We start from the raw sequence: 26,270 nt of genomic DNA on the forward strand, positions 1-26,270 counted from the left end.
TAAACCACAGCTGAGTCTTAAAATTTATTTTTTCATTTAAAAACAAATTTCATTTAAAAACAAAAATTAGAAATGCAACTGTCTTCCAGCTACTGAAGTAACCACCACTTTTACAGATGCTGAGAATTCACCACAAGTGCGTTGCTTTGGTGTCCCCAGTAGGTATCTTACACAGAAGCATGTAGAACACGGCATTTCAAGTGACTCTGTGGGACTGAAATAAACAGTGTGCCACACAGTGTTTTAAATAAGCATAGAAAAATGTACTTCAGGCAGTTAGAAGGTAAACAACAAATAACTGCACAACACGGGGTATGCGATGTCAACATTTCTCAAACTGTAATGAAGGCAACAAAATACTTTACCAAAGCATAAATAGTGGCCAGCAAGACAGTAACTCATATCACTGGGCATTTATATGACTGGTTTTGCTACATTTTGACTAAAAATCCACAATTCAAAATCAATTCTCCAGACTATGATTTAAGAGTACCTTTGTGACACGTCTCTCAGCTATGCTGTGTGTAGTATAAGAATTCCTGATAATTATAGGTCTGGAATCCAATCCTGGAACGTAGGCATGATATCAAGCAGAGAAGAGCTATAAAGTGCTCTCCATGTGTATTCTACGTGACCAAGGCAGTATCTGTAATTTACCAAGTTCTATAATTTCAGCTTTGAGAACACTGCTGCTTATATTTATATATAAATACACACACCAGTATTAATGTCAGTTATGTATGTCAGTATTTGCATGTATATGCATATTTGTGTAATATATATGAATATAAGCAGCATTCTAAAATGTACATATAACTATGCATTATACACATATATATATATGTGTAAATAAAGTGACAAACTGTGCCATTATCAAGTGAGTGCAAGATCTAAAAATGTAACAGTTTTATCTCCTCAGGTGAAACATCCTCATTGGGAACTGCTTAGTGCCACAAACATGCATGTTTTCAGTATGATTAATACATATTAAATGTAGTTAAACTATGAAGTTCATGAAGTCAGTATGCAAAACATACTTTATGTTTGTATTTCCCATAATATTTAATGTAATTCAATGGCAGCAGGAGCTGATTTGTCTTTTGGAATTCAGCGTACTTTGAGAGCTATAAAACAAAGGTAGGTAATTCATATTCCCGTAACAAATGCCCAATTCTGAAGTTAACATTTAATTTCTGCACAACTTTTAGGGAGATAAATATGTGCTTATCTAAAAAAACTTGTCACAAAATGACTTGCAAAGTCACTACTGTGGCCTCCTCTATTTAGATTACTTGATGCTACTGTAAAACGAAACACACAGCAAACCTATTTCAAACAGAAGAAAAGTACACGGAGGAAGAATGAGGATAATGAGCTGATCTCTTTTTAGCACAGAACACCATCCCTCTACAAAAGCAGTTCTAAGGCTACAGTAATTTATTTATAAGGCCCCAGCTCACCATAGATGTAGTTTCACTGTTGACAAATTCAGATAAACCTGTGGTTACTCTGCTGTCACGGGATCCAATACCATCACAAAGAATTGCAGACTTCACTTTAACTTCAGAATTGAATACTGACAATTCACAGGAAAAAAAAAGGTGACCTGACCTTAAGACACTGCTGCTTACAGTTATATTTCAGTTCTTTAAACACATTCTGCTGATCCCAATTCAGGAAGGCATTTCAGTATGCACATAAACTGAAAGCTCGCTGAATCGGTGTCGCTATTATGGCTAGCACGACGATGGCGTTAAACTGCTGAATGTAACAGCCTGTGCTTAAAAATATTATGTAATAAATGTTAGTATAAACTCTTGTAGAAACAGAAATCCTTGAAGGCATGCAGTTACTTCATACAAATACTTGTAAACACATAAGAGAACTCTTCTGGTAGCGCTTTGCGTTTCAGTGTGTGGCTCCACAGGGATTGACAGAGGTCTGACAACCCATGTTGTGACCTGTCACTTGCACCTTGAACAGTGTTCCATCCGCACACATACACAGCTTGAATCGCAGCCAGTTGCCGTTGTTAAACTGCTCCCCGTAAGAAGAGCTCGGCAGTCGCGACGGGCTGACCATCACAGTTCCATTCAGGATAATGCTGTTTTCCTTTCAAAAGGGAAGGAAAAAAAGAATTTTTAGGAAGGACAAGCTAGTTTAACTACAAATTATGTTGCTAGGAAGGTTGTAGAAATCTACAGAATATAACATAACACATAAGATGGTTTCATTGTTTAAATTAATGAATAACACCCATCAGTTTCTCCATTACGGCCGTGGTACTTTGCTATTCTAGTGGTAGATCAGTACTTAGAAAGCAGTGGTAACATGCTAGACAATTCTTCACAGACCTATAAGCAAAGGCAGTGAATTAAAAATAAATGAAATGGACTAATTTTAGTCTCTGTGCTTCTGTTGAAGGTCGCCGTCCACAGTAAAGGTTCAGGAAAAGAACATGTATTCCTTTTGGTGTTCATTTCAGTGCAAAAAAACAATAGCTTACCTTGAACCTCTTCATGGGATTTTAGTGTCTTACAGTATTAAAACAGCATTACCTGAACACTGCTAAGCCGCAAATTAAAAGCGTAATAATAATCTACCTTTAAAAAAATCCAATTAAATATGCTGACTGCAACCAAACTTTTATTAATTATTATTTTATACAAAATTTGAATCGATACAAAACAAAAAGAATTAATCAGCTTCAACTTGAAAGAAAGACATTCAGAAAATGCTGTTGTGAAATACTTACTGCTTTAAGCTCCATGTTGCCCCCCATTCGAAACTCAATGGTCTTGCCTGTGATGAAAACGCCTTCATTTCCACGGACAATAGCACGGCCATCAACCTTTATGTTTAGGTCACTGGTTGCATTGCTAGTAATCTAAAAACGTACACAAACACAAATATTACAGATCAATGAAAATGTGCCACTTGCGTTCATCTGAGTAACTTTAATAATCTTGAAAACATTGCTCAATAATTTAATAAAAAAACTTCAACGTGTTTTGTGCCCTTCTCCCATTATAACTATGAAGATTTTGCCTGTTTGTTATCTTCTACATTTACATTTGCATGGCTTACTTAATTTTGGAAGGTATGTAACATAGTTTGTCTGTGTATCACTCGATTGTGATAAAAATAACTCACCTGACAGTTGCATGGGATACAAAATCAATGCTGCAAGCAAGTGCAGCCTTCCATGTAAGGACTAATTATGTAAACTTGTTCCTCTGTTCTTATTTAACCTGTTGCTCTGACATATTTAAAGTTCTACTTGTTATTTTTCTCCCTGCTGCACACTTTTTAATTGCTAGCCAGCAGAGAAAACATAAGGGAGAAAATGAAAACCACTGTCTTTTCTTGGTCCTGAGACACATGCAACCCTCAATAAATCCACTGACACCACTCTGTTAAGTGTTTCATAACAGAACTGTGTGCAGTACTGTGTTTGGAAAACCTTTCTTATGACTGATATGCAAGAAAGAAATTTCAGTCTGACATGAAGACTGACATTATGCATACAAAAATATACAGGTTTTTGATTCTCTGATAAATAAAGTATATTTAATGTAGAAACCAAACTAAGAACATGTTCAACCTGGAAGCCATGAACTAATAAAACTCATACTGTCATGATTGTTCTCTATGCTTCTTTGAAATTCTGATTGTACTGACATTTATCACCAATAGAACGAAAGCGATGCACGACGTTGAAAGTTGTTACTAAAAAAAGAAAAGCTTTTCATAGGAATTTTATTTCTGAAACAGCTCTCCACGTACAAGCTAATGTATGTAGATGCTTAACACAAAGTCACGCAGGGCTTCCTAATCCTGATGATGGAGCCAGCATGGTATTCCAGATGTTACACTTGCTTAATAATGTCAGTTTTCATTTCTATTCTAATTTTTAGGACGCGTTTGGTTTTCAGAGCTGCCAATTTTAGCTATATTCAGTCACATTTCTAGATCTGGAAAATGAAATTAATAAATTTCTTCCGTATTCTCCAACTAAGACAATTCTGTAATTAGCTTTACAGAGAGTACTTAAGGAAGTTAATTTTTTAGAAGTTGAAGAAGACATACCCTCTCTGTAGAGGCCTTTTGTACGTTCAAGATTTTAACTCCATTTGGCAGATGAAACTCATGAGTTTCATAGTCTGTGCTGAACAGAGTATTTTGTGTCCGGGGGTCAACAAATTCCATGCCAATATCACTGGTGATGGAAGTTTTGTCTTTTTCCACACTAAGCTTGGTTGTTCCTTGCTGAAATACAATCTTCAGAAGCAAGAGTCTTTAAGTTAATGACGTTTCAAACATTACGTTTATTAATAACCCGAGTGTCATTCCAGCTCAGGATATAACTTACAGGCTGATTATTTCCAGTGATCACCAGATCTTCATTCCGTCTGCCCCCTACAGTGCTTTTATACAGCGGATGTATCACCCCCATGTCAGAAACTTGTTTAAACCGCAGTAAGCCGCTCTCGTGGAACTCCATGCTGTCACAGCCATTGGGGCCGATTCGAATCACTGCCCAGATAACAAGTGTAATCTGAAAGAGAAACACGCCTTGTCAGACATGACTTCAATATTACAGGTAGCTTAACAGTGAATCCTGGATACATCTGTACTGCACTAATAACATTCCGTGTATTTTCTGCCGCGGAGTTTCTGGAAGGGAGAAAGAGCATCAAGGCTCCTGCTCCTGTGGGCTCATGCTGGGCCTGTGCCAGTGAAATACGGATGACTGAACTGGAAGGATTCTTCTGTCTAATTCTGCTCAGAGTACAAAGGAGCAAAAAGGAGAGGGAAAAAATTATGTGCCTCCCTCAGTACTTTTTATGTCCTTCTCAGCCATACTGGAGTACAAGTATTCTTTCTCTAATAAACAGTCAAAACAAAACACATCCTAACATTGCTTACAGCCTAACTATTATACTCACAATCAGATTGATGACAGCCAAAATAAAAAGAAGGACGATCACACAGATGGCCAAATTGCCTTTCCTGCCACGTAAGCCTGTCTTATGGAGTCGGTCTTCATCAATTGGAATGTACCCAGCTTTGAAGTTACTGTTGTGCTCCTTATTGACGTTCCTGCGTTCTACAGCCTTCTCACGCATAGATTTCTTCACTGGCCCATTGGAACTTTGCTATGATACAAAACACGGGTTAGCTGTTGCGAGGTGTGTATAAATCCACCAAAGTGATACACGTCTACGTATGCAAAAAAATACACAACTGATCATTGGAATATATTATATTCCACCCAGGGTTGATTATGTTTTATTACAGCCCTCCACTCTGTACTTACAGTATAAAGCCACTGCCAGCCAACCTGTTAGGGGGAATGGGCCTGGCTGGCTGTAACTTACTGTTTGACAGTGATTGGATTGCAAGGTGCTTCCCTGCAAACAGTCCTATTAATGCATATCAGAAACTCTCATAGACATTCATAGGGAAAAAAAGCTTGATTTTCCTGGCTATTTCCATAGCTTTGTACACTGCTTTGTTCCACCTTAACTGAATGACTCAGGTCGCTGTGCAAAGGTCCAAAAAGGGGTTCAGTCTTTTGACGGCACAAGGTGCGTTCGGCTGGATCCCGGAGCTGCGCGGTGCGCTCCTGTACCTGCACGCGGATGTACCGATGCGGGGGGCGAAGACGCCTTCTGTTTTCTTTTGGAGCCGAGCAGGAAACGGTACCGAGAAAGGCGCCTGACCTGCGCACAGTCTGACGTGCCGAAGCCAGCCGAGCTCGCCCCGCGCTCCTGCACGCCCCGAGCCGAGCGCGGTGACTCAGGCGCAGCTCTATTTATACGGCGCGGATAACGGGCCGCTCCGCCACCCAGCAGCGTCTCATTCCCACTCGCGCAGCGCCGCCGCGGCTCCGTGCCAGCACGTCAGAACACCCCGCTTCCCAAACGCACTCTCCCCTCTCGCTCTCCCCCTCGCCCCCCCCCAGGCCCGTGCACGGCACTCCGGCTGCTGTTACGACCACGGCGCGCAGTCAGCCTCCCGCCGACCCCAGATGTTCGGAGGGGGACATCTGTTGGCCGCCGGGATCCCCGTCCCGAGCGCGGCTCGGACCCTCACCGCGAAAGCCGCGCCCCCCGCCCGGCCGTCCCGCGCCGCGCCCCGCGCACTGACCTGCTCGGAGGCGGCCGCCGCCATCTTCCTCGGGTGCCGCCGCTGCTGCGGCAGCTCCGCACTCCCCCTGCCGGAGAGAGGCGGCGGGGCTGCCCGCCGACGGCCCGCCGCTCTCCGCAGGGGCGCCGACCGACTTCCCGGCGCCCTGCGCTGCGGATCAGCGCCGTGACCCTCACGCGCGTCCCCGAGCCCATCGCCACACTCGCACGGCCCTGACGTCAGGCGGGGACCGGCCCCGCGGTGACCGCGCGTTGCGGAGCGGTTTTCCCGCAGTGAAGCGTTCGAGGCTGGCAAAAGGCTGTTGGAATAAGGAGCTTATCCACGCACGTGGCGAGCAGCCCCTCAATAGCGCATATGTGAGCGTTCCCAGCCACAGGTCCCTTCGCAAATAACTCAAGGATTTCTCTGCGTTAAGCCACAGGGGTATTTATTTATTTATTTATTTGTTTATTCCACGCTAGGAAATGAAAACGAGGGGCGCGGTGAGACATCGCTCCTGCTCCATCGCCGCCTCCTCCTCAAGCCCGTCGCAGCGGGGCGACCGCTCGCCCCGGGCAGGCAGCAGCAGCGAGGGCGACTGCAGACGGCATAGAAGTGTTATGGCGCCACCTGGCGGACGCACCGCATGCCCCTGCGCTCCCCGCCGCGCTGGGCCGGGCCCGGCCGGGGAGGGCAATGGCGCCGCGGGGTGGCCGCCCCGTTGCCACAAGCAGAGCGCGCCCTGCTTGCGTCGTCCTGGCACCCGCCGCGGCCGGCCTACGTTATAATCGCGGCTATAAAGGCAGCGGCGCCGTGGCGCCGCCCACAGCCGTGAGCCCCGGCGGGAGGCATCAGCTCCTGCCGTGCTACCATCGGAGGGCTCGCGGGTGGACGGGACAGGACAGGACAACGAGACCGCAGTAGCCCGTCCCGGTCACGCGCCCACCCGTGAGAGAGCTGCCCACGAGCATGGCTGGCAGCTTGAAGAAGCTTGTCAAAGCCGAGAGCTGCCGGCTAATGCAAGAGAAATTAGAGAGCTGGTCTAAGGACTATGAGGTGCGGAGAGCCGCGGAAACCCATATCGGCTGCCTCTCCCCGAGGTCCGCGGGCAGCGCGGCCATGGGGCCGCAGGGGCGTCGGGAGGCGGCGGTTGCCCGGAGCCCGCCGAGTTGTGATTCCGCGGTGATCGCAGCTGTCCTCTGAGCGCCGCTTTGGGACGCGCACGTGTACACACTGCTGCCTCCTGGCGTGCACAGCTGCAACGTTGTTAGTTTTCCTGTGCTTGTGGCGAGGGTGGAAAGCTGGAAGGGATCTGCGCGCTGCAGTAACCGAGACAAAGTCAAAGAGAGTTCTGCTGCGCAGGTGGTAGGAGGCACGGGGCGAAACAGCGGCCAAGGGAAGGGCAGAGGGTGCTCGGGGAGTGCTGCGCAGGGGCCTGGGGGCAGAGAACTGCACGGGGAAGAGAAAGCTGGAGGCGGGCGGGAGGGGATGGAGGAGGAGGAGGATTCGCCTGCAAGGCAGCAGCAGGGCTGTGTGAAGAGAGAAGAGGGCAGGAGGTGGAGGGGGTGAAACCGTGTGAGCAGGACAGGAAGGGTTACGTCGAGGGGAAGGTGTGGCGATGGAGGGAACTGAGGCTTGGAAGTTGTAAATATTCTCAGCAGTGACGATGGCCACATCCTCACTCCTGTGTCTCAGGGCACTGCGGCTGCCCTCAGCCTGCTGCTGTGACCGGTGGGTGAAGGTCTTGAGCCGAGATGCGACCCTTTTGTGCATGCCTTGTTGTATGCAGGGTTACAGCCTTTGTGCAGGATTCCTGGCCGAGGGCAATCCTAAGGAGTAGTTTGAAGGAGGCTGGTAAATGTTTGCAGAGCATGGGGCACCAGGAGGAACAGGAGCACTCACCTTATACATTGCATGTGAGTGCTGGCAGCAGGCCTTGGGGCTGCTCAACAGCACAGGAGATGGGTGAGTGCAGTCCACAGGTCCTGGAGATGGAGACGAGCAGCTCTCTGCTGCGAGGAGCAGAGCTGGCAGATGGGAGCACTGTGGGTGTCATGTCAGTGTAATGAGCTGGAAAAATGCAATTTGCAGTGGTGTTCTGGTGAATGTTAGCAGGGTGAGACTGTACTTCTTGAGGACAGAGGAAACCTGCTGCTTGAGGCGACTATGGACAGGTGAGGGTCATTCCTGTTTTCACAGCTCCTACCAACTACGTGGAGCCATGGAAGCATAAGGACCTGGTGGTCAATGCAAGGTGAAGATGATAGCTGTGTTACAAGTAAAGATGAAGGAAGTGGGTACAAAGGATGTGGTTTTTTCCTGGCAGGTGCAGGAGTGTCCTGAGAAGTTGAGCTCCATAATTTCCTTTTGGGAATTGTATTTGTTGAAAGTTATTTAATTTTACTGTTCTGTTGTTTTCTAGCTTAATGCTGGGGTTTGCCCAGACTTGAGTATTGCTTGTTTCAGCTGATAACTCTTAAATCAGGTGAAACTACAAAGAGCTCTTGTGGTTGTTGATAAAGTTTTATTTGTTGTTGTTGTTTTAAGAAAAGCCTTCTTTGTGTTACTTCCACTAATACATAAATTTGTACTTTGAATTAATTTTTATTCATCCAACAGTCTCACAATGTACTATGTAAAACAAAACAAAACAACAACCAAAAAACTCAACAACAACAACAAAAAACTCTTAGAAGATTTGAATGCATCTTTATATTCTTTTATTTATGGTTGCAGCTTGTTTGTCACTGGGGAAAGGAGTTAGTTTTGTCTGGTGGTGACTTAATGGGGCCATGGAATCCTGATGTGTAGCCCGTGTGTTTATTAGCAACATGATCATTCTGAAGATGGTTATTCTGAAGGGTGCAGTAAGAAATAGCTGTGGAAATAATAATAAAGTCACATAAAGAGCCAACCCTTTCCTGTCATGATCACAACAGGAATCATTCTAAGCAAGAAATTCTAGGCAGGTCTATTAATACCAATTAATTTACAGATCAATTCCTGTGATCAAAATCTGAACCAGTGCTGTGAATTAATAGAAATGACATCTATGATTCAAGGGCAGCTCTTCACAATCCTCAATGAGACATCTCAAGATGGTAAATCAATGCCTTGCCTTATTACTGGCACATTTCACATGTGCCATCTCTTTAAGCTCTGCCTCTCTGTGTGTCTCACAGTTTCCTAATGCTTGTATTTTCCCAGGTGGGCATTATGCAGGTGTAGAGACAATAAAAACTCGTCTCCTGCCGTGGTTAGGGACTTGGTTTTCCCATGCTACTTCAGGAAGGCTTTTTGAAACTAGCCTCTCCTTGAATCAGGTAGGTAGGAAGTCTATTTTTAAGGGACTTTTTTAAGGGAATAATAGCCTCTCTCTCTCATTTTGCTGAATGAAATATGTTGTTTTTTGCTCATGGTAACAACTGCACGTGACATTCAGAGTTTGAAGAAAAGCCTGCTGTGCAGTTACCAGTTTAGTACCATAAGGCACATCTATCGGTTGTTAAAAACATGGCACGCTGCTGTACGTGCAGCTTTCTTGAAATATAACGGTTACCTGACTTGTTTTAGTGAGTATTTCTTCTATTTCGTGTGCATGAATTCACAAATCTATTCTTGTTGATGGCATAGTCAGTCAAAACTCTTTCAGTTACCTTAAAATGGTTAAGGCTTGGAGAATATGTCCCACGAGGAGCAACTGAAGGAACTGGGGCTGTTTAGTCTGGGGAAAAGCAGCTGAGGGGAGACTTTATTGCTCTTCCAGTATCTGAAAGGTGCTTACAGCAAGAGTGGGTTTGGTCTCTTCTCACTGGTGACAGGACGAGGGGAAATGGTCTTAAGTTGCACCAGGGTAAGTTTAGGTTGGATATCAGGAAAAACTTCTTTACAGAAAGGGTTGATAAGCACTGGAACAAGCTCCCCAGGGAGGTGGTTCAGTCACCATCCCTGCATGCGTTTAAAATCTGTTTGGATATGGTGCTCAGGGACATGATTTAGCAGAGGGTTGTTAGTTATGGTTATTATGGTTAGTATGGTTAGGCTGTGGTTGGACTAGATGATCTTTAAGGTCCTTTCCAACCTGAGCAAGTCTATGATTCTATGGACTTTGCTGAAGTTTTTGGAAACACGCTTGCTAAGATTGCTAAATTACTGAAGGATTCTGTAAGGTAGAATGTTGAAACTGTTATTTTGTTTCACTGTAGGATTCAATTGAGAAAGAGAGACAACTGAGGCAGACTTTTCAGCTGCAGGAGCTGCAGGAAGAACTGACATCAACTCGTCTGGAACTTGACCATGTGCAACAAGAGTAGGGGAATTAACTGGGAGTTAACTCCCCATAAGAATCCTGCTCTTCCCCCTCTCCTCCCTGTTTTTTTTTTTTTTTTTTTTTCCTTCAGTACTTTTTTCTAGTGATACTTAAATACTGGGAGATTTGTAAAATTGTTCATTTCTGGCTTAAAATCAGTGTTTCAAAATATGCCATTTGTGTTCAAAGTGGGCTACAGGTGATACAGTCATACTTAGATTCCTCGATTGACCTGATAGGTTTTGCTTCTGGAAGAAGTGTTGGCAAACACGGCAGTACTCAAGACAAGAGTCTTGTATAGACCATAACCATCTCATTTAAATTATAGTTCATAGACTTTTACAGGCTGAGCAAACATTGATAAAAAATAAAGTAGCTTCAGTGCAATCATTATTGAAGGATGTAGAGCGTATCATAATTAATATGTAATTAGTACATGGCTTTCTAAGATCTAAAGCCGTTATGGCAAGATGAAAGAAGAAAGGCAGATTTTCACATAGTCCAATGGGACTGAACAGTTTTTGGATTGCATGAAGCACATTTTATGGAGCACTGTAGTTGCAAAATATTTGTCTGCTTCATGAACAAGTTGGTCTAGTTTGTGCCACTTCCAAGAACATTTCTGAGGCCACTCCAAGTGGCAGATATTTTCCACTGTATTCTATTTAGTGTGAGAAAAATGAATGTTCACAATCACAGGATCACAAAATCATTGATCATTTGGTTAATACAAAAAGGGGTGTAAGTTAATGCTTTTATTAAGAAATTCTAAGAACATCAAGTTCTCAGGTCTGAGAACTGCATAAGCTAGAATTGAAAAAGCGGTTTAGTAGAAAGAATATTTCATCATGTATCCTAGTCTGGCAGATGCCTGCTACTCCCCAAGTATCTGGATTTTGGATAAATGCAGACATTTTGATTTTTGACTATCAAGGAAGTCTCTCATTTCTGAGTTAAAGATCTGTGCATCCCCTTGGAAAGAAGATAAGGCAACAGAAAGACTGTCTTACAGTCAGTATATATTAAGTATCAGAAGTGTAGAGGTGAAACAAAGATTGCACAACATCTGGAAGAAAGGGTTATTTTATTCTTGCATTCTTTAGAATCATTAAGGTTGGAAAAGACCTCTAAGATCATCTAGTCCAACTGTCCACCCATCACTGTATGCTCACTAAGGTGTGTCCCTCAGTGCTGCATCTATGCCTTTCTTGAAAACCTCCAGGGATGGTAACTCTACCACCTCCCTGGGCAGCCTGTTCCAATGCATTACTGCTCTTTCAGAGAAGAAATTTTTCTTACTATCCAACCTGAACCTCCCCTGGCACAACTTAAAGCCATTATGTCTGTTATCCCATCCTGTGACTGTTATGTGGGAGAAGCAGCCAACCCCCACCTTGCCACAATCTCCTTTCATGTCATTGTAGAGAGGTCAGGTCTCCCCTGAGCCTCCTCCACTGCAAACAATCCTGGTTCCCTTAGCCACTCCCTGTAAGACTTGTGCTCTGAATGCTTCACGGCTTCCTTGCCCTTCTCTGGATCTCCAGGGCCTCAATGTCTTTCTTGTAGTGAGGGGCCCAAAACTGAACGCAGTCCTTGAAATGCGGCCTCTCCAGTGCTGAACACAGAGGGATGATCCTTCAGGCTCCTGCTGGCTGTGCTATTTCTGATACAAGCCAGGATGCTGTTGGCCTCTTTCGGCATCTGGGCACACTGCTCGTGTTTAGCTGGCTGTCAATTAACACAGAAGATCCTTTTCTGCTTTTCAGTTTCCCAAGCATGCAGCATTGCATGGGGTTGTTGTGACCCAGCATTTGGTCTTGTTGAACTTCACCTCATTGGCCTCAGCCAATCCCTCTGTTGGGCTTCCCTCCTCTCATGCAGATCCACACTTCCTCCCAACTTGGTGTCATCTGCAAATTTACTGAAGTTGCATTCAATCCCCTTGTCCAACAAATTTGCCAGAATTAGGTAATCTTGCGAAAATAATTCCAGCCTGGAAGATTTAATAAGCAAAGGAGTTGTCATGTGTTGATATTTCTGACCATTGAGAAGAGCAGTGGGAAATTAAAGTGGTGAGGCACTAGTGCTGGCTGCCCGGAGAAACTGTGGAATCCCATCTCTGGAGGCATTCAAGACCAGGTTGGATGGGGCCTTGGGCAGCCTAATCTGCTAGGAGGCAACCTGCCCATGGCAGGGGTTTGGAGCTTGACTTAGTTGTATGATTAATGGATACTACAAATGTATATAAATAAATACCTGAGGGGAGAGTGTAAAGAAAATGGAGCCACTCTCTTCTCAGTGGTGCTGGGTGTTGGAGGAGGAGACAAGAGGCAGTGGGCACAAACTGAAGCAGAGAAGTTTTCCTCTAAACATCAGGAAGCATTTCTTCACTGTGCAGGCAATTGAGCACTGTTGTGGTCTCCTTGGAGACCTTCAAAAGGGCAGCATGCTCTGTGTGTCCTTAACTTAGCATGGGTTGGACCAGTCAAGCTGCAGAGCTCCCTGCCAACCTCAGCTATTCTGTGGTTCTATGTACATATGAAGTTCTGTGTATATAAAGGTTGATTTAAGCATGAAGCACTTCATCCTATGCTCCTGTGTGGATAGACTTTATTTGCTGAGCTGGGGAGAAGTGTTGGATGGTCAAGTTGAGAAATACAAGGAAATTTATTCACTACAGAGATTGAGCATGTGGCAGTTTGCAGACAAAACAAGGCAGGTTTAGGCTTGTTCTGTAAGAAGTGGCAAAGATTCTTCACAGCCTTGTGGGCTGGGATTCTTTGTGCAGTCAAGTTAGAGAGGGGCTGGCTGTGCTTTACAAAGGCAGGACTTCGGAAGGCAGAAAGCTCAAAAGAAGTAATTCTAGGTATTTCAGGCAGAAGAGAAGTTGTGCTTTTATCCTTTCAGGATGAATGATGCTACGGGTCGTTATTGTGTAGTTATTGATAACAGGAGACAAATGCAAAAGAAAGAATTCATGTCCCATGATACCCCATTTACAGACAGTGAAGTCATTCTGAGCACTGTAAATTGTTGGAATAGATGAAAAACTGGTTGAGCCTTAATGAAAAAAACATGAGTTGTAGCAAAATAATTCTTTTGCTTAGTTAGATATGACTTTTATAAACTATGTTGTGTGCCGATAGCCTGCACAAAGACCACTGTGATGGTTTTCATATGTTAAATTGGTACAGATATGGTCTGCTGAAACAGTTATATTAAATTCTCTGGTGGAATCTCTGCCTTTGCCATGAAGGTTATTAATTTTTCTTGCAGTCTGGCACAAACCCAGTTGGCTCTTGAAGACACAAAGACCAAATCAGCCACTACTCTTTTGACAGCAGCAGATGAAATTATTCAGCTAAGAGCAGCGTAAGAAAAATCTAATCTTGCTGCATTTGTGACAGAAAGTCAGCATGCAAAGACTGTCCGTCTTCTACCTGAGTGGATGCTGTTTATTCTACTACACTGTCCTATGCTATAGAGAAAATATGTCTATGTCTTGACATCCTGGAGCTTTTTTTCTCTGCTTTCTAGGAAGAAGTAGCACAAATCAACCCAAGTGAGAAGAAACTTTATTCTTGCTTCAAGAGGTTAGGTTCCTCTAATCTATTTAGGTTAGAGGAAAAGTTACTTCGAAATGATCGGCTTGATAGCATTCAGTCTTGTAGATGAAATTAGTAGGAGTGAACTATATTTGGAATGTAGTGAACTACAGACGTGGATTTCCTGCTATGATGCTCTTGAAAGTAAGGATATATGTTAGATAGAAAACATTTTGGTTTCTCTGCCTTAAGGTGAAGTTATTTATTAGGCTTTTTCTTTCAGAGTGTTTTCCAGATCCTTTTGCCTGTCTGCACAGAACTGTACATGAGTATTAGTAATGTTGCTGTCTCTGCTTTAAAAGTTTTTACAGTTCCTTAATGTCTTGGTCACATCTGGAGAGTTAATTTGGATCAGTAATAGAGCAACTGGGGGGACTTCCCATTCCACTTAAGTGCGGTAGCCTTTAAAACTAATTTTCTTTTGTGGCTGGTTCTACAGTTCTAGAAGCAGTTGTAATTCTTCACTGTTATGAAATATAGCCCAGTTTTTGTTTTTGTTTTTAATGGTTATATTATCAGAAAAGAATGTGGAAGAGTAGTAGGGATTCTAAATGCCTATCGTTGCTTCTGGAATAATGCAAATTAATGGATTTCATCTGTGGACTTTCCCTGGTAGGTGTTCATCACTTCAGACTTTAACTTTTTGAATGGATACGTAGAAGATAGACTTGCATTCCCATAAAATGTTTCTGTTTTTGATTTTTTTTTTAGCTGAAAAGTAGCTCATACTAATATTTTAATTCTTAGATGAAAGCTGACTACTGTTTTCCAGATGAAAGCAATTCGTTGAGAACAAAGCCTCTCACAAATTCCGTGTGTAGGTCTTAATGCAGACTGCATGGAAATTCGTGTCGACATTTGTACTAGTGACAGACAATAAAACATTCCTGTCTTTTTGTGAATTCAGGATTTCTGGAATCTCCATGCGCTTATTGTTCATGTTCACGCTCAGTTTAGTTGACAACTCTGTCTTTGTGTCTTTTGTCTGGGTTCTGAACTTCCGATTGAAGCAATTTCTGTGTTCTTTGAAACATCTTTTCAGAATCGCAGGAGAGTTGGACTAGATGATCTTTAAGGGTCCCTTCCAACTCAAATGATTCTATAAAAACTGTAACCATTTCAGCTGAGTAAAATCAGATTTGCCGAGTCTTCACCTGCCTGCGACACCAGGGCAGGTTTATCCATTTTTCTGTCTTGTTATCTATATATCTGTCTCTATCTGTTTATCTATTTTACTGAAATAGCAGTTTCCCAGGACTCTCCTTTGCTTTTGACTCTTTTTTTCTTTTTGGAATAGCTGTTGGACTCATCTATCTTATCTGTAGTTTATCTGTCTTGTATACTTCAATCGTTTTTTTTGCCAGACACCTCTTTCTCCTGGGCTGCTAGAGCAAATGTGTTCTAGGCTCAATATAATTAACTTGCAGAGTCAGTGTAAGTCTTTGTTATATTGGGATATGCATTATAGCAGGATTTAGTTTTTTACTGCAGCATTATGAACAAAAATAGTTTTGTTTTTTTTTTTTTTGTTTTGTTTTTATAAATAGTAATCAATATTTAAATATAATTGGAAGTTTTTCAGGGTCTCCCGTGGAAAACCTGCTGTCATATGCAGACTGAACAAAATCCTATTAGTATTATTATAAGTGGAAGTTCACTCCTCGGATATTTAGAGTTTTGCCAAGGTATAATCAAACTGAGTGAAGCCAGACAACTTGCTGAAGAAAGTAAGGTCATGAGGGCTTTTCTGTCTTCATCTGCTTTGTAGAGGACATATTATGTAGGTTAGCAGAAAGAAGTTTTGATAAACGTGATTATAATTATTAACGTTCTTTATGGTACCTGAAGTCAGTGACTTTAGGAGGTTGTATTTTCTCTGTCAGAGAGGACTCTTAAAAAGAAATAGAGAAAAAAAATGGGTGTGGAAAAAAATACATAAGTGTGTTGTTCTTGCCTTGAATTTCTGTGTGAATCAAGCTTAATTAAAGGAGTGGTGGAATGGGGAGTCCTTGTAACTACTGAATTGTTCTAAACTGGAGGTTAGCAGTGAGATGCTCTTATCCAAAGAGTTCTTGACAGTTTCTCAAGGCTGTTGAATTTTTTCCTAGTGGAATGGTGGAATTTCAAACATCAAGGAATGGATTCTAGCCTTAACTGGAAATAAAAGTGGATATAAAACACTGTTCTCTATCTGTAGCTTTTTCTAACCAGGTTAAAAGGACAGTTGTGACAGATTTGCTGATCTTATCACCTGTGATCTTCTCAGTCCTGCTCCTTAAAGCTTTCCTGCAACTTCTCCTGAGCAGAAAGCTTGCCAATTGATAGGTGTAATAACTTTCATTCAGGTTCAGATTGTGGAAAATATGACCAGTGCTCATTAGTAAAGAGAAGGGAGGACAAACTGAATGCCTCCAAAATGAATAGAAAGCATTGGTATTTTTTTAGAAAGAGGAAAACAAGAGTGATGTTTGTGCTAGCAGGGGAAGTGGAGGTGTTGAGATGCTTCCTAACATTATGTAAGAGTAAGCAATAGACTGTAAACTTGCAGATGTTTGAGAAACACTTCTTTGCGGAGCGGGGGGGGAGTGGAAGAGGAATCATTTGCTTCTGGTATTACTCAAATAACAGCATTAGTGATGTCTTTTGAGCAGAATAATTGAAGAAAAGTAACTGAGGACCTGATGTGAGAAAAGAACTGTCAGCTCAGTTTTCTTTCCTATAATTTCCTTCAAGTTCTGACTCTAGATGAGTCAGAATATGAGAAAGAAACCAATGGTTTTCTTCGACCTCATGATCTAAGGTAGTTCAAGGACACCAGAAGTTAGCCAGTCATCTCTGCTGTAACATAGCGCAGTGTATCCTGTCTCCTGCCACAGGGCACCTTTGCACTTTAAAGTGTACTTAAGAGTATTGTTTTTTTAATCTTTTAATCTTATTGTATTTCAGCACAAAGAGTCTCCTGTCCTGTTCGTGTTTGATAAGGGTTAATTGATAGACGATTTGCATTGTTGGTGGAAGGGCATCTCATGACTGACTTTATTCCATGTGGTTAAGTCTGAAGGCTTCCCGTGCCCGGGAGGAGGACTCTCTGAGGAGATTAGATCATCTGAATGACTGTGAGCAGCAGATTGAAATGTTGCGGGATGAGCTTTCTATTCTGGATGCCCAGAAGTCTGTTTTGCAGAGCAGGTAGGGCCATTTTTCAAAGAAGTCACAGGATTGGAGAAATTGTAAAGGTTAGGTGGCATGAGGTGGCTCCTCATGTTAATGTGAAGCATGAACAGAAGTTAAACTTCTGTACTTTGGCTGCAGAGGAACATAAACCAGCTTTAAGCTGGTTTCTCCTAGTGCGTTAACTTTTAATTTTCTACAGTTATCCTGAGCTCATAACAAATTGAATAGCTTTAAAAAAATTCATTGAAAACAACTGTACAGAATAAAAACAGATGATTTGTTGTTGTTTCTAAGTCCTCTTTGCATACTGTACCTTATGGGGCAGAAATTATTATTCTCATTTGTTCAACTTCACAGCTTCCCAGTGATACTGGAAGAGAAATATATCTCTGAAGTTTTCATAGTTCAATGTGTGTTTAGCCAGAACAAAGTGAATAGCTTTATACAGTTTTGGAAACTGTTTTATTTTATCAGTTAGGATCTAGCCCATGAAATACACTGACACAAATGCCTTCATGCTAAATCAGCTGCAGCTTTACTTTGATTGTTTTGCCTTCAAATCTCAGTGTTCCTGATGATAATTAAATTGATGTAAAGCTGCTGCTAGGCCAAGGCATCTGCAGATGCTGAAGTGACTGCACGTTTTGTTGTGTGTCTCACTTAGGATTGCAAGGAGCCGCTCTCCTTCCCCGAGGCGCATGAGGAGCAGGTCACCTAGTCCTCTTCCCCTGAGGAGCTGCTCACCTGGCCGAGCCAGGAGCACAAATGCTTCACGGCACGCCTTCCTGGTTGCTCGCTTTGGGGACATTTATTCTAAAGATCGCTTTGATGCAGAGAGAATTTTGAGGATGTACATCAGTGATATGGAGGTGGTGCAGAGGATAATATACACAGCAGCAGTGGTAAGAAAAAATATTTCTCATTTCATAAAATACTATGACTGGATTGGATTACGTTATGTTTGTGAAGTACAAAAAAGAAAATTTCTCATTTTACTTTTCCTTCCCTTCCACTTCTACATTAAACTTAGTTTAATGTCCTTTTACCTCTGTCTTGCCCTTGCATTAGAACAGGGTCAGTGATCTGCAGTACATGTGCTAAGAGAGACTCATAAGAAAATTTAGAATGGCTGGAAAGGCAGATGATTCTTGCACTAAGCATCACTGTTCCATTTAAATGAATACTTTTGGAAATATTACATTATACAGAGCTGAAAATGTTTCGTGTCATGATTCCTTCTAGCCTGTAATTATATGTTTTTCTAGTTTTGTGAGTCCCTTGAAATTACCTACATACCTCATGTTCACTGTGAGCTCAGCCTGAAGAAATTTGTTTTCCTTTTTCTGTGTTTAATTTTCTTGTCTAATGAAATTCACGTAGTCCATACCTGTGTCAGAGAGGCAGTGCATCTTTTAATGTGTGTGATCCCAAGCACATCTAACTTACTGCAATTTCTTTTTCCACAGTTGTCTTTACCCAAACATTCTTCCCAACAGACAAGAAGTACTGCTGTCTGACATGTTAGACTGTAGCACCAAAATGCAATTATTAAATTATGTACTTGATGTCTTGGAATGTACTTCTACTGTGTGTATATGTGTATCTGTATATCCTATATGCCAAGTTGGAGTGTTACCTGTGAAGCTTTTCAATCCCACCTTTGAAAAATAAATCATAATTTGATTTCATCAGAGAAGTCCCTCCAGAAGAGGTATTTTCAGCCATCACCTCTACAGCAATGTTTTATCTTCCTCCTTAAAACTATAACACCGGGTTAAAGTTATCCTTTCAGACCGACAAAAATCTGACCTTGCAATCTCCTGCATTTAACTGGACCTTCTATATATTTCCAGGAGTCTTTCCAAGCAGCAAAGATGGCCTACAGGCAGTTCAAAATGCGTGTAAGAAAGACACTGTCTATAGGGCACTCAGGGCCCGAGTCACTGGAGGACACTGTTATGGATTATATAGTTCGCCATGAGGATCTGTACGATGTTCAAGCCAGCGTCAATGTAAGTCGAGGGCAGCAGGGAAGGGATGTGTTGATCAATTTCAGTAGCTAATAAATTCACTGTGTAAACTAGAAATGCAGTGTACCCTGGAGCAGGAAGAGAAGTTTATTGCATGGATTTTATGTCCTGTAGCAGTTTATTTTCCAGAATAATATTGTTATGGCCTGATCGTCTCTTGTTTTATTTGCCTACAACTCTAACATCTCTGTCAGAGTAATAGTGTTGATTAGATGCAGTGTTACTGTATGAATCACATAAATATAAGGTGAATTTTATTATTTTTCTTAAGCTCTGTACTGAAAAACTGTATCCTCCCTCTTAAGACTGATGTCAACTCTATTTCTGTTTCTCTAGCTTTATGAAGCTAATATTTTCTGCAATAACTTAAGATAACAATTCTGAGAGCCTTTTATATTGATTTTTAAGTGTGGGAAGCTGAGACGCATATTTCAGATGGATTTTCTTACTTTCCCATGAATAAAAGCAGTAGTGAGCTCTAATTACTCTGTGTTTATTTTCAGGAAGTGATTCGCTCCATGAGCATCAACCCAAAGATTTCATCCACACCAGAATTTGATTTTGCTGTCATCAGCAGTTTTATTCGAGAGCTATGCCGTGTGGCTTTTTCAATGCAGACACTCACGCCTCCTCTTGATATTGCCTTTGGTATGGATGGTGAGCTCTTCAGTGAGACCAAGTAAGAATGCCCTATTTTCATTGAGACTCTTGTTATAAAAATCAAAGATGGAAAAAATCCATCAGATTGCATAGTCTATTTCTTTCCTAACTAATATAAAGGTTTAAGATTGATGAAAACACTAACTTGGTGCAAATATTCCTGGTCTATGGTGAATTCTGTATGTTTTTGAAGTTTATAATTATATAGAAATGCTGGGACATAGGCCAGCATTTATAGCTTATTTTTTAATGATCAGCATAGCAATTTTCAAGATAAGCTTTAATCTCTTAATTTTATTCAATTTATCTTTTCAGAGGAAAATCATTGTTCTTCCTTTCTCTGCTTAATCTCTATCTCTGTCCAGTGTTTATAAAATGCCTGCATCTTTGCTCTGTTTTCCCTAGTCCATTTGGTAAGTCATTTTTACTGACATCTGTCAGTTGGTGGCTGATACCAAGATCTATCAACATCTATACTGTGATTTTCAGGCTGTGGCTGATATATGATGTATGGATTATAATATGCTCCTGTCTCTTCTAGTTTAGAGCTGAGAAAAAAGGAAAACACCTTTTTTTATTTAAAGAAAATACACACCATAACATCGTTTTTTTTTTTTTTTTTTTCCATGAGTTTAGGGTTGATTGCTATGTTGGCTGACAGGATATTCCCAAGCCTTCAAGAAAACTAATGGGATTGGTAGCTCAAACAAAGCTGCTCTTGAAAGCAAGAAATGCTGCAGAAATAGAGAGGCTTCTAATAATAAAATAAATTAGAATGGAGCTCAAATGAGAGGATCTTGAAAGCCAAGAAGAGAAATAAAAACAAAAGTAACCCTTCAACAGAGTACTAAGTCATACGTGACTAGAACTGTCCAAATACTGGTCAGTTAGCTATTTTATATCCAAAGCAACTGGCTGAAGTATGAAGGCAGCAATGCTAGAGAATAGTCTTCACATGTTTTCTACACCTGCTTAATGTGTATGGCTGTGGGAGATGTGTATGAACACATACGCCTACATCTATCTGTCTACCTGTACAGATATATGTATGGCATAAATACATTTACATATATAGCATAGATATATGCTATGGCATTCTATAAAAGGATTGAACAAACCATATTTTACCTTATGTCTTCCTCCAGCAGAATTTCTTGCTTATTTATGACGTTCTTCTATATGAGTTGCTATTGTATATACTTTAGTAATGTATATATGCGTTGCTACTTTCTGTTTCAGTTTTTTGGTATTTGTTTTGAGTTTGAATATGCAAAACCAGGCATTTATTACTCAGACAATTTTGCAGAGTTTGGGAGGTAATATATATCTGCTGCGTTAATACACCCCTTTCAAATAATTTTTAGGAAAGTCACTGTTTCATTATCAGTATCTGAGGATCTCATTAGTAAAATTAGTAAAATCTCATGTCACATAATCTTGATAATAAATTTACATCCTAGTATCCCAAACATTTCTGTAATATCCTTTATAAGGGTCTCGTTTTGACAAGATACTTCAGGAAGATTCGATGAATGTGACTGTCAAAAAACTGCTCTGGAGATTTGATCTGTCAGTGAACCCAAGGGCCTTGACTTCTGTGGGGGATATACAAATACATGGCCTCCCAGACATTTGAACTATTCTACCAAGGCTGGTTTGTGAATGGATTTCTTTTATGGATTCACTTGAACAAAACTTATTTTTGTGATATGCAAATAATGTCAAGAAAGATGCTTATGAATTATACTAATACAAGGCTTTTTATCAGCCTTGGTTACTTGAAGAATCATATCACACTTAAACACAGATATTTCTTGTACACTGTATTACTACAGGTATCATCGTAGCGTTGACTCAGATTATACAGCTGCATTGGTGGCCTATCATGTGTGGCCTGCTCTAATGGAAAATGATGTTGTGATTGTGAAGGGAGAAGCAGTCACAAAAAGAGGAGCTCTGGTATGTACTTTCCTTGAGGAGTGTATTAAGAGAAGTCATTAGGTTTAAACTCTATTTTAAAATCAACATCTTAAGGGAAGTAATTGGATTTAAGCTTTTTTTTTTTTTTTTTTTTTTTTTTTTTTAAATTTAAAAAGATGAATTCTACGTTGTTCCCTATATGGCTGGAGTGGTGTATGTCAAATGTAAGATTTAAATTCTCATAGTGTATTTAAGATGAATTGTTCAATTTACTTTAGTAGATTTGTCGTGGAATAAAAGTTGTGCTACTCCTGACAGAGCTCTTTATAGGAAGAAAATTCACTGTATTTAGTATTTGTTCTGTGTCCTCACACCTTGTCCCAGCATGACAAGTCTGCTTGCAGAGTCTGCTTTTTGTAAACACTCTCTTAAAAGAGGTTTGCTAATCTCTTCTCTCGTAGTGGTCTCACAGGAGCAGAAGTAGAAGTCGGAATCGCAGCCGTAGCGTGAGTCCTCTTCTGTCTCACGTAAGCCTCAACTGAATGCTGGTAGTCTAAAAAACATCAGATATTTTAAACTCAGAAATAGTAGGGACTTGCTGAATTTGATTTTGAACCACTGGAGCTGCACTAGAGAGTAAAGTATGCAAATTTTCCAAATGTTGGTGGGTTCCCAGATGCCTTTCTTGGCTACTGATCTTTAGCACACCTGAATTCTCCATTCTGTTTGTCTTGCAGTTATCTCGAAGCCGTAGTCCTTCACCACGGAGAAGTGGAAGTCCAAGTAGGTGGGAATTAGTTCTTAATGATTTATGATTTTCACATTAAGCCCCTGGAAGACTGAGCAAAGAGATGAAAAAAATATGCTGAATGTCTTTGACTCTTAAATATTTGTCCAAGTCTTGTTCTTAAAATGAGTAGCCCTTTTTCTGTGTATGAAAAGGGGCTGAAATTTCTGTATCTGAAATTACTTTTCACTCTGCTCAGACCACTGTCACATGCTTTCTTTTTGCTGGTTGCCTTTGCTTTGGCCTAGTCTCTATTAAGTAAAACTTGTTCCCCCTTGCACAAGATTGACAGTTATCTATCTACATGCTGGCTAGCTCCATGCCTTTACAAACCTGAAGAGGTAGCTAAGTGGGGAGGGTGATGTGGGAGGAGTTGAAGCAATATGAATTTGCACTCACCTTGAAGCCCAGAGAATATAGAGATACAGGAAAAATTACTGTGCTGAAATGCGTATTTTTCTTCAACAGGGCATTAAGATAACTGGATAAGTTCCTGTGATTTTGTACATCTGCATCCATCAACATTGCTTGTGCCTTTTCCTCTTCAAGGAATACCTCAAATGTCGCAATAATGTGAATGGCTGTGAACTCAAAAAGGACTGTATTATGTTGCTTTTTTTTCAGTGTGTTTTTATAACTTTAGAAGTCTTATTTATGACCTATTATGACACTAATTCAGCCCTTCCAATTAAAAAAAAAAAAGTGCCATATATGTTATATCAATTTTGCAAAGGTTACAGAGCACTGAGGAACCCTTGCTGTAATTATGGATGGAGACAGATGCAATAACTGTAGAATGGTTTCCCTAGATACCAAATATTTCATTTTATCTTGATAGAATCTTTAGCATAACTTAGATGGTGGATGTTACGGAATGTTGATGTTAGTTGTTTCTTGAAAATGATTTAATTAGCTGGTGCTTATTTACAATTTTAGAAAATGAGATGTGAAATTCTCAGACACATCCTTTTAAATATCTTCTTTGTCACATGGATGACTGTCTGGGGTCTTGAGTTTTTACATAGAAATATAAGATTCGTCATAGTAATTCTGATACATAATTCACCAAGTTCACTGTTTCATTCCAGTCAATATTTAAGTCTACAGCTTTCCCTAGATTTATCTCTGTGGTTTTGGGCATGTAAACGATTAGAAGGAAAAAAAAAAAATCCTTTATTTCTGCCTCCTGTTGCAATAGCCTGTGCACTGGAACATGACAGTTCATTGCTGTTCCTGTAATAGCATGAACAAAAATATTTTAAATGATTCTGAAATTATTTTGTACTTAAAATTATGTTACATGAACAAATTCTGTGATTTCTTTCCAGAGATCTTGTACAGATTCATATATCCACACCCCTTCTCACTGCTTCTTGTGTGGTTTAAGACCTTGGCACTAAACTCTTTGGCACAGATTTCAGGCAGCCTTTAGCATTGGTCCGCATGAGTTATAAATCAGCTGTACTCTTGTTCAACAAATACATTTTCATTGGAATTAGGCCTGTTAGGAGCCAGTGAGAGCAGAATGAAGTCTCATACATTAAAGACCATTCACAGAGTTTCCCCGAATGAATGAAGAAGACACAAGTGAGAGGTGTGTGGATTTTATGTGCTTTGCTTTATCTGAGAAAATCAAGAGAAAATGCAAAGTGATATGAGTCCTCTTCTAAGAGCCTACTGAGAGCCATTGCGGATCTGGGCTTGAGGCAAACCTGCATATTTCTGCACTGATCTCATAATTCAAACCACCACAGCTGTGGAAAAAACTGAGCACCTGCAGATTGTGTGGCAACAGGATAATTAGGTATCCCAAGTATGATTTTGAGCAACAAAATGAAGAATTTCTCAAAACCTTTTTATTAGCAATGGCTAAAGAAATGCAAGTTTGTTTGTTTGTTTGTTTTTTTAAATAAGAAAGTGTATTTTTTCATCTGCATGTGTTATTTTGAATTGAGGTAAGTTTCTCTTCCAACTGTGAGAAAATTAAGATGACATCAAGAACATGTTTCTTTCTGACAAGCATGAGAGGCAGCATAGTTCCAGACTTGCACACACCTATGATCACAGTAGGAACAAGTATTCCCAAAGACCTGAAAAAGGCTGTAAAAGTGAGATTAACGCTGCTTGGCGGACAACCTCATCTTGTCCCACATGTATGGGGATGAGCTAGTAATCTCAAAAAAAAACCAAAAAAAAACAAAAAAAACCAACCTAGTGAAATAGCAGCTGATGAGCTGTTAGAGAAAGTAGCTCTAGTTCTTATATGCTTTTTTTTTTTTTTTTTTTTTTCAGAGCAAACAATTCTTAGTAAAGTAGAAAGTCAGTCTGCTGCACGGCAGCACTTAATTACAAGCAATGGTTACTGTACTGAATTGCACTCAGTAGCCTGTATGTTCCTTTAAAGAGACAACAGTACTTATTGCCTGCACAGCTTATTTACAGACAATTAAACCCATAGGTCAGTCAGGATTGCTTTTCGTGTCAGGTTAGACATGAATAGCTCCTGTGCTTCTTTTTATACACATGACAACAGTGCAGAGAATGCATAACAATAAAACTTATGTCGAATTAACCATTAAATATGAAAGAGCATGTAAAAAAGGACTGCTGTAAAAGCTTGTAAGACCCTATGAAAGAATGGATTATCAATATCAAGTTGATTATTTGGTAATTTAATAAGAGCTTTAAAAATCATAAGAATTTTTTTTTCTTTTCTCTCATCTGCAAGCCTGAGTAATGCTACACTCATAAATAGAGCAAAGTAGGAACAATACTATTAGGATGGATTTTAATAGGTGGCCAATTAAAAAAGTTGTGTATATGAGAAAAAATTGTCATCCTGTAACAGTGCCATTGGAAATACTGTTCTTCATCTTTATGTAACCTTTATGAGTCACTTTTGATGAGTGAATTATACAATGATTTTCTTACTGCAGCATTAAGTAGTCTAGCATTATATTAAAGCATTGAAAATTGGTTTGTTATGGCCTCGAGCTCTAATGGTGTGTGCCAGACTGAACATTTTTAGTTTTAGGACTATACTGTATTTCTTTCAGTCATGAAGCGTACTGATCACTTATACTAAAAAAAGTTTGCTTTATGGTTGAAATGTTGGAAACAGTTTTCTGATAGCTTCAAGTAAGCAATGCTATCAGGCTTGTGCTGATCTGCAGGTGTGTTATCTACATGGAAGCTGTTTCACTCAATAGGCTGAGCACAAACAGAGAGCCCACCATGCTTCTTTACTTTTAGAAGATGAAAGCATGACACAAGTGAAGTGAGTGGTGTACTTTGAGAATACAGCTGTATTCTCTAATACATGTATACACTGCAGAAAGACAATTCTCAAAGAAATGTTAAGTATTTGAAAATGAAAATTTGAAAGTTCAGTCTTTCCAATTAGGGGAATATACTCAAAACACATATAGCAGACGTAACTCTTACCTTTGTAAACTACTTTCAGGACCTTCGGTGAAAGTCTACCTCTGTGTTGATGATACATGCACACAGACAACAGCATGGACAAGAGTAACACTTATTATTTGGAAGAATCACCCTCTGTTCACAGGAACCTTTTTGCCCTATGACTTCTCATACAGTTTGTATCCTTTATGGCTGACTCAGTTGACAAAAGATTAGCTTGATGATTTCTA

General features: G+C 40.7%; 2 protein-coding genes across 8 annotated transcripts; one reads left to right on the plus strand and one right to left on the minus strand.

Moving 5' to 3' along the window:
• Nucleotides 1–11: 11 nt before the first annotated feature.
• On the minus strand, nt 12–6,291 carry SGCB (sarcoglycan beta). The gene is made up of 6 exons (XM_052683384.1): nt 6,154–6,291; nt 4,950–5,159; nt 4,373–4,558; nt 4,090–4,281; nt 2,756–2,887; nt 12–2,112 (listed from the first exon to the last, which is right to left on the minus strand). Exons 1-6 carry the CDS (start codon nt 6,175–6,177, stop codon nt 1,909–1,911), a joined length of 948 nt encoding a protein of 315 aa, XP_052539344.1. The 5' UTR covers nt 6,178–6,291; the 3' UTR covers nt 12–1,908.
• Nucleotides 6,292–6,819: 528 nt separating this feature from the next.
• Nucleotides 6,820–24,522, plus strand: SPATA18 (spermatogenesis associated 18). 7 transcript variants are annotated; one of them, XM_052683373.1, is made up of 13 exons: nt 6,820–7,188; nt 9,128–9,233; nt 9,340–9,455; nt 10,338–10,441; nt 13,718–13,813; nt 17,101–17,235; nt 17,885–18,122; nt 19,074–19,232; nt 19,754–19,929; nt 21,746–21,869; nt 22,292–22,357; nt 22,568–22,617; nt 23,086–24,522. In XM_052683373.1, exons 1-13 carry the CDS (start codon nt 7,102–7,104, stop codon nt 23,096–23,098), a joined length of 1,470 nt encoding a protein of 489 aa, XP_052539333.1. In that variant the 5' UTR covers nt 6,820–7,101; the 3' UTR covers nt 23,099–24,522. The 7 variants fall into 7 exon arrangements, with proteins under 7 accessions (XP_052539333.1, XP_052539332.1, XP_052539328.1 ...); XM_052683368.1 differs by lacking the exon at nt 13,718–13,813 and having other exon boundaries at nt 6,831–7,188; XM_052683367.1 differs by lacking the exon at nt 13,718–13,813 and having other exon boundaries at nt 7,039–7,188; nt 22,568–22,613.
• Nucleotides 24,523–26,270: the final 1,748 nt, after the last annotated feature.

This window comes from Tympanuchus pallidicinctus, unplaced genomic scaffold, assembly GCF_026119805.1.
Source record: "Tympanuchus pallidicinctus isolate F22 unplaced genomic scaffold, pur_lepc_1.0 scaffold2, whole genome shotgun sequence".
NCBI lineage: Eukaryota > Metazoa > Chordata > Aves > Galliformes > Phasianidae > Tympanuchus > Tympanuchus pallidicinctus.

Bases quoted from the DNA above. Each gene is read 5' to 3' on its own strand.
- SGCB (XM_052683384.1), bottom strand. From the start codon at position 6,177: ATGGCGGCGGCCGCCTCCGAGCAG. The intron at 5,160-6,153 runs GTCAGTGCGCGG...TTTGTATCATAG, and splicing joins CGGCGGCCGCCTCCGAGCAG to CAAAGTTCCAATGGGCCAGT. The intron at 2,113-2,755 runs GTAAGTATTTCA...CCCTTTTGAAAG, and splicing joins GCAACATGGAGCTTAAAGCA to GAAAACAGCATTATCCTGAA.
- SPATA18 (XM_052683373.1), top strand. From the start codon at position 7,102: ATGGCTGGCAGCTTGAAGAAGCTTGTCAAAGCCGAGAGCTGCCGGCTA. The intron at 17,236-17,884 runs GTAGGGCCATTT...TGTCTCACTTAG, and splicing joins AAGTCTGTTTTGCAGAGCAG to GATTGCAAGGAGCCGCTCTC. The intron at 22,358-22,567 runs GTAAGCCTCAAC...TTTGTCTTGCAG, and splicing joins TGAGTCCTCTTCTGTCTCAC to TTATCTCGAAGCCGTAGTCC.